The sequence below is a fragment of the Trachymyrmex cornetzi genome, unplaced genomic scaffold (genome assembly GCF_001594075.2).
Source record: "Trachymyrmex cornetzi isolate Tcor2-1 unplaced genomic scaffold, Tcor1.1 scaffold386, whole genome shotgun sequence".
Lineage (NCBI taxonomy): Eukaryota > Metazoa > Arthropoda > Insecta > Hymenoptera > Formicidae > Trachymyrmex > Trachymyrmex cornetzi.
Genome location: NW_017298597.1, coordinates 35,478 through 43,721, shown reverse-complemented (window position 1 = coordinate 43,721; position 8,244 = coordinate 35,478). Strand labels below are relative to the sequence as shown.

Here is an 8,244-nt window from a genome sequence, read left to right as displayed (position 1 = left end):
TTTTATTATTATAATTTTATTTCAATACACTGGCACTAACCAGAGCGCCTAAAAAAATTCATAAAAACATGCCTTCTTTTGACCGCGAATTAACTATACCCCTCCCTTAATAAATTAAGTTTTTGATAGGTGCGGCGTATATACCGGAGTTACCCTAAGTATATGTAGATTTTCAGAAAAAGGATCAGGCGCAATAAGATACGCATCTTTTGAAATTTACTATAACTCTGAATTCTGACAGAGATCTCAGATTCCAATTTCTCGATCGCGGTAATATGTCGCGGTAATATGACATCGTATCAGATCTTCTGTCCATTTTTAGTACCGACAAAATTTATGATGCATATAGGGAATACCAAATACCATAATCTCTTCTTCCAATCTCTCCTTTTGCTTCTACAAACTAATAATGCTTGTAGGTATAACGATAATAACGAATGGATAATGAAAGGAGAAGTGTGGAGAAGTAGAGAAGAAAGTTATATACATATGTTAACATTGCTGATAAAATTTTGGAAATATTGATAAAACATCAAATTTTCTAAAAGTCAATAAAATATTAAAATATTATCTGTTTAATATAACTCGTTTCAAAGTATCATCTGTATTTAATATAGTTTGTTTTGTTTGTAATAACTATAATGGCGAAAAGAACATTTTTACATGAATAGTTACATAAGAATGTAGAATACATCGAAACGAGGGCGTGAAAGGACGCAGGCCTCAAAAACGCCGCAGTGCGACTCACTCTGCGGACTTCATGAAAGCAATACACTGTACTGATTTCATTAGAATAAGCGAATGGTGCAAAATTTAAAATATTTTTTTATTCATTAATTACTATCAAACAGTTGCAATTATTGTATGTATTAAATCTAATAAATGTTACATAACAATATCTGTAAGGAATAAGAATTCTTTATGCTCAAGAAATCTTAATTAAAGAATAATTATGAATATCCCCAATTATAACATCCTGAAAAATGTAATTACTATTATTAATATCTATATATTGTACAATATTATATATAATTAATTATTATGTTTAATAATTAAAGATTATAATTGACAATTATTTACACATTGGTCCTCATTCTCTCTGTTTTGACTTTGGAATTAAGTATTTCTTAAATTTTCCTATTATTTTAAAAGTAGTTGTGCACGCAAGTTAGATGTAACGCGTGATAAATCGCCGCGCAACTATAATCCGGCGCATAATAATGTTCTCATAATTTCGAACATGAATGGACAGAAGCGCACGTACTGACGCAGATGCAAGAGGTGCGCGGACATGTTGCGCGTATATCGAGGAACATTAATTAACGTCAGGATCAGAGCATCAGATTTGACGCTTGCCATGTGGGGTACAGTGCTCGTTTATCCTTGTGCTATCTGTCTCCTTGACATAACGCGTATGTTCGTTGAGAGATTGAGAGTTTAAAAAACAATGAGTTCTTGTAAAATATTTAGTCAGAGAATTAAGATTATAAGAGATAAAATAGAATTCTTCTTCATGTCCGTTTTAAAAAACTTTTAAAGACTTTTCAAACTCTAGAAATTATTAAAGTACTAATTAGAATATTAGTCGATGTGTTTTTAAAATTGCAATTAAGAAAAAATTATTTACATTACAAAGAGTAGCACGATATATCATATATTTTTTGTGTACATTTCTTGACGTTTTCATTATTTCCTTCTTATTAAAGGATTTTTTGATAAAAAACAATATTGATTCTCCACTTTTTAAAATATTAATTTGTTTGATATAATAAAGTATAATAACTTATTAAATAAATAATCGTTGACTAAATATTGTTTGCATACTAACGAGATGTATATTGCTTGTAATAAAAAGTTATGCTTGTAATAAAAAACTATTCCTTTTATTGCATAATTATAAGTTATATATATAAGGGAAAAAAATATATCTTGTACTAATTATTATATTACTGATAAGCAATATAATTTGTGAAATGATTCTTCTTCAACTAGAAAATTCTTCTTTAACTAGAGAAAATTAATGTATACTTAAGTGAACTAATTTATACTTAAGTGAACTGATGTAGGTATATAATAACAGGAATCGCGTAATAAGTTTTAATAGGTGTGTAAAATACTATTATCTATATATAAAATACGTCTCACATTACTGATTTCAAATTGTTACGTATGTTTTTGAATCTCAATATATAATACATGGTGTTAAAAAATCATTCAACATTTAAGTGGTAAATAGTACACATTGTATTAAAAGTTTTAGTGAACATACCCGAGTCGAAATTTTGATACTACTTTGACATTCTTAAGGATAGTTTGCACCTATTTAAATGTTCTATAAACTAGATAAAACCTACTTTGATGATATGGTTGTTACTAAAAGCAGTGAAAAAGGAAATTTGCGACATCATTACAGTCAAAGTAGGAGTAAATTGTGTCATAATTGAACCTATCTTGATATTTTAGCTTCTACTATATCATAGAATTAAAGGTTTAATCAAGGGTCAAAATTTTGACTCGGGTAAGTCGAAAAAATTTAACCGTTTCTGAGATATAAATAATTTTATATGTTAGTATCATAATTAACTTATTATCTCTTTTACTTGTTGCATACGACGCGAAAAAAGAAAACTTGGATAAATTGCACTGATAATTGAGATAAATTGCCTATTTGAGAGAGAATTATAGATTTTGTGAGATAATCTCCCATAATGCCCATTCAGTCGTAATGGCTACTTGATGTCAAGTTACTGATTTCCGGTGAAATTTATCATTATAAAGCAATGTATGGAAATTGAATTAGGATACTCAGAACGCGGTTTGTAAACACTGAGGTAAATCTTTACGTCGCATACGACACATAGAAGCCAATAAATCAGTTATGATACTAACATTCGAAATTGTTATATCTTAGAAACGGTTGAGTTTTCGACCTGTTTTTTCTAAGGCTTTTTTATTCAGTATAAAAAACTGGTGCAGTGTACCATCTATCATATAAATGCTTAATGGTTTTTTTTAACATCCTGTATAATCAAACATAACGCGTTTTTTCTAAAAGCGACTCATCTGGAGGAAACAAAGGCATTCATGACGCTGACATGGAGTATGCACTATTATTCATTGCATAACAAATCATTTCACTGAAAGGCACCAATTATTAATGAGGCCTTGGTCAGTGGTACAACATATATGTATCCTACAGGTAATGATAATACTTGTATGTGAGGCATATTCCTATACACACAGCGACAACGGCACTTGTACCATTAATGCTATGTCCAGTTTGCTCCGCAATCGAGCTTATTGTTGTACCAAGAGTACAAAGCATCAATACGCGAGGATCATTGCTGCATGTTATAAATTGAATGTATTAAATAGCGAATAAAGAAAGAAAGAGAGACGGGGAAAGAACAAAAGAGAGATATTATTTGTTAAAATATAAATTAATATAATACAGTAAAATAAATATTAAATGATAAAAAGACATTTGATAATAAAATATATAATGTAATTTATTGTAAAAATGTAATTGTAATATAAGAAAAAAATGTTAAATATAACAATTATAGTATATAATAATAAAATAGGATAATAAATTAATGCTATAGTAAATTAACAGTATTCATAAAGATTTTATAAATGATTGAATAATCAAACTCTTAATACTAAAAAGAGAAGTTATAGATTTTTCCATCGCTTGATGAAATATTGTTTTTCTTTGCTTTACAGTATAACATAAAGAAAAGGGAGGAGGTGCAAGAGATGCCACAAGAAGAGCCTAATCCTCTAATGCGAAAGAAGAAGACACCAGAGGAATTGGCGGCTGAAGCTGAAGCCGAAGACGAAGATGAGTTCACTAGTATGTAATGTTTGCAATATTACTTTGATATGTATTAATACAAGATATTTTAAATCCATTGAATTAGCTTTGACTTGCAATTTTTTATACAATTTTAAACCTAACTTTTTTTTAAATAACAATATGGAGACTTCAATAAGTTTTGAATTATGATTAAGAATAAAAAAATTGTTTATTTTTAATCATAAAAACTTAATCTCAAGTTAAAACCATATAAATACACAGCCCACTTTGTAAAAAATAAAAGTGAAAAATTAAGTTATCTTAGAAAAAGATAAGGCCATTGATAATAGTCCTTTTTAAGAAGTTCAAAATCGTTATTACCAGTATTATCTATATAAACTATAAAATATTTCTTAGGATATTGATATTCATATATAATATTAATTCTAAACTTGGGAAGGTACATATGGACTCGCAAAATATGTTTGGTTAAAAAATGTGACAAGTTTTCTAATTTTGTAAACCTGAATTAATGTAATTATTTTCTATAATATCATTATTTGTATACATATATACAAGAAAACATTGAATCGTGTTTCTGTTAATATATATAGTAGTAAAGAACAAGCCCTTAGGGAAATTACTCTAAATCCATAACAACACTAGAGAGATTCAGAGACATCTGCCAGCTTCCCGAATATATTTGGACTCATTATGTGTATACAAATATACATACGTATATATACATATATACGTATATATGTATATGATAATGACAAGTAATTAACTATGTATATATACGTATATGTGTATATGTATATAGTTAATTAATTTGTCTTTTAACATATATTAAACACACGTACATGTACTACAGCCACACACACGTACGTATATATACACATAAGATAGCACATATAAACAAAATTATTTTATTGTATTTTTATCAGATTTTTATTAAATCTTATAAATTACTGGAACAACTTAGATATGGAACAACTTAGATATTAATTCTAATTGTAAGAATCAGTAAAAAAATTAATTATATTTTATTCATGAAAGCTTTAAAGCAGAATGTGCAACAATTAGCTTTCTTAGCTGCAGAAATACTTTATTTAATTGTTCTACTTTAATTTATACTTCGTATCAACAGTTTTAACTAAATTAATTTTCATATTTAATTTACAAGAATACACATAGGTGCAAATTAAAATTAGGCAAAAAAATAGGCTTTCTGCATAATTATCTTTAAGAGAAAGATAAAATTTGGAAAATAAAAACTTATTTTTTATAAAAATTACAGGTTTTAAAAAAAGATTACAATTTTTTAAACTTAAACGAACAACTATATTAAATATGGATTTTTAGACATCTATTAGGATAATCGTATAAAATAGACATTTTCTTTCCTTTTACACTCTTTTTCTTTCTTTTTTATAATATCTTATATTTTGCTTTACAAACAATTTTCACTTTCAATTATAAATTTTCATAAATTTTGTATATTTTTCTCTAATTATTCTTTTACTCAGAATTTTACTGTTGATATTTTATAATATTAAACACATTCTCATTTTGACTGTTTCAGAACTGAGAAATACGATAGAAACGCAAGTGAACGAGATCAAATCGCAAATTGAAAGTAAGTGCAGCCTCCAATGAGCCTATTGCATCGCGCGGTTCACGAGAAAGATGACAACGGTATTATACGTCGTTGTCGGACTCGTGTCCGCCCTGCTGCCCACAGGAGTAAAGGAGGAAAGGGTAGCGGAAGAGATAACGAAGCAACGAGAAAGAGGAAAACGTAGAGTTACCAACATTGGAACGTCATCGTCGTGTCGATCAATCGGAGATCAATTTCAACAGTCGATTGGTCGGTCGTTGCTTAAAGCAAAGTGAATGACGAGAATGAGCCAGAAGATATATTCCAAGGATTTTTAAAGGATTCCTGAAGGATTTTTCATTATACCGTCACACATTTAGATGCAACTTCAAAAATTGAAAAGATCCTGTCGAGGATTTATCCTGCATGAGATTTTTCAAATTAGAAATCAAAGAAGAATATCTTTTATGCAAAGAAACGTTAATCGAATTATCTATCAAAAAAAAGTGAATGATATGAAATATCGAAAATTGTAAATTCATGCAAGTTATAAGAAATTAGAAAATCGAAAACTGAGAAAAGATGTGATCTTTTATTAAAATCTGATAACACACAAGAAATTGGTATTGATAACTGGAATTAAAATGTGATTACTAATTGAACATATAAAACTAAATTTAATTTTTTGAAAAAAAATGTTTAATAAATTTTAAAATTCAACTATATCGGTGCTGATAATTTATTAGTAATTTCAGTAAACCATCCATTAGGAGAGAACCTCATAACAATAAAACTACAACTCAAAATAAATAATATTATTAATATTTCAACAAAAATATTAACTATAAATAAACAATGGAGCATATTGTTATATTTATATAATAAATGGAAACAATCGGAGGACAAAATAAATCAACAGAATAAAGAATAAAATTGAAAGATGCTTCTTGAGAAAATATAAAGACCAATTCTCTCGATTTCTATACAACCAGATATAAATTTTAATTTAGAATTTATGAATTTGGAAGAAATTCTCGACAGATATCCTGAAGTTTTTTTAGCGCAAAACGAAGAAATCCAGACATTGACGATATTGAAGAAAAATAAAATTAATTACCAAAATATCGACACAATAATCTTGAAGAGAAGTACGAAAGATAGACACAATTAGTATATGTTTTTAGAAAGAATGGAAATCAAGTAACTAAATATCGCGGAGAAGAATTAGAAATCCAAAAGTCTAATCTCATTTTATTTGGAAGTAAACAAATGAAAGAATATGTGTAAAAACTAAAAGGAGAGATGACTGAAATATTGTCGATCGTCGATGGTGTTTGTGAAGGGAAATTTTAGGGGGTAAAAACGACGTAGACGACGATGAAGACAAAAAAGAAAAGAGAGAGAATGCTGACTCGACCAGAGTGTGATTTTTTTATGTAATTGTTGCAGTTAAAACGAAGTGTGAAGTGGTGTTGTGTTTTATATAGGATAATTAGGTGTTCTGTAGAATGTGTTTAGCTGTAGTATAGTTTACAAATCAATTATCTGGTATGACGAGTGAAGTATCCAATTGTGGATACTGAGTTATTTTCTATTTATAGTTCGTCTAGGTATTATCTATAGTTATATGAAGAATTTTTGGCGCAATTTGGTGATTTGAAAATCAACTGTTGATTATTAGAGGAAACTAACGATTCACTCTTTAATTATTACTAGTATTAATGATTTGTTTATTTTGATATTTTGTGGAATATCTAGTTATTCTGTATTTCTTAAGATCGTGTACTGCGAACGTTTCAGACATGTTAATTGATTCTCGGATAGGGATATAGGAGGAGGTTTCCTACAATATTTCTCTGGTAGGAAATTTTTGGAAGTTCTCAGAAGTTTTTTTTAAAGAATCGTCGAAACTTTTAAAGTTTTGTATTCGACAATTTTATTGGGCATAGATATATTTAATAAACCCTGATAACGGCAATATCACTTTTGTGATCTCATGATGGTTGCCGTACGATTAGAGCTTCTGCGTAACTAGCTAGGAAGTAACAAGCGTGATTTATATACGGTGATCAATTAATTTATTTATTTTTCTGGAAATAAAAAATTTGTAGCGCACGGAAGATGATCGGCTTCTTGCTGCGTGTGCAATTATATTGTTGCGGTCTGCGTGCAAGTCGGTTAGATGTAATCGGTTATCAAATGGGAAACTTCAGAAGTAGTTGAATATTCAAATATGGACCTCGAAACTTCCCTATTAGGTGGTCAATTAACAGCTCCAATGAATGCGTCGTAGTACAGAAACTGTACTGTGCTTTATATTGCTGCACTTATAGTCTAACTAACTTTATTTTAATTGCTGTCCTTTTCTATCAAATTTATAAACCCTTCTTATTTTAAATGTTGCTGCTTTTGACTGTAAAACTATGGGTTGCTAGCTATATAAACTTTTTTAATCATGACGTAAAAGGCAAGTTGTAACATTGTGCATAATAAACTTAATAATTTAATTAAAAATTTGTCTCAAAAATGTAAGATTATAATATGAAACTAATAATATAAGAGAAAAATACAAAATTATAGTCTTTAAAATTATAAAAAAGGAACATAAAAATCAATAAGCGAATATTCGAGAGTGAAACTATTGATAAAAATTAAATAGCAACAATCTTAAAAAATGATCTAATTCTGTCACCGATTAATCTGTTAAATATCTTATATCGCCGATGCTAATGTTAATAACCATACTGATTTTTACTATTTATAGGCAATGTCCGGTTTATATCTACAGTTGTTACACATATACACACGTAGTTATTATATCGCTATTATTATATAGATACTATCT

General features: G+C 28.4%; 1 protein-coding gene across 3 annotated transcripts in view; it reads left to right on the top strand.

The window, feature by feature from the left end:
- cpx (synaptic transmission protein complexin) overlaps positions 1–6,217 on the top strand; it is a 137,345-nt gene extending 131,128 nt beyond the window's left edge. For all 3 annotated transcript variants that reach the window (XM_018511773.1, XM_018511774.1, XM_018511775.1), the window contains 2 exons: positions 3,727–3,856; positions 5,385–6,217. In XM_018511773.1, coding sequence (XP_018367275.1) covers positions 3,727–3,856; positions 5,385–5,458 — 204 coding nt within the window. In that variant the 3' untranslated portion in view covers positions 5,459–6,217. The remainder of the gene's footprint in view (positions 1–3,726; positions 3,857–5,384) is intronic.
- The last annotated feature ends 2,027 nt before the right edge of the window (positions 6,218–8,244 follow it).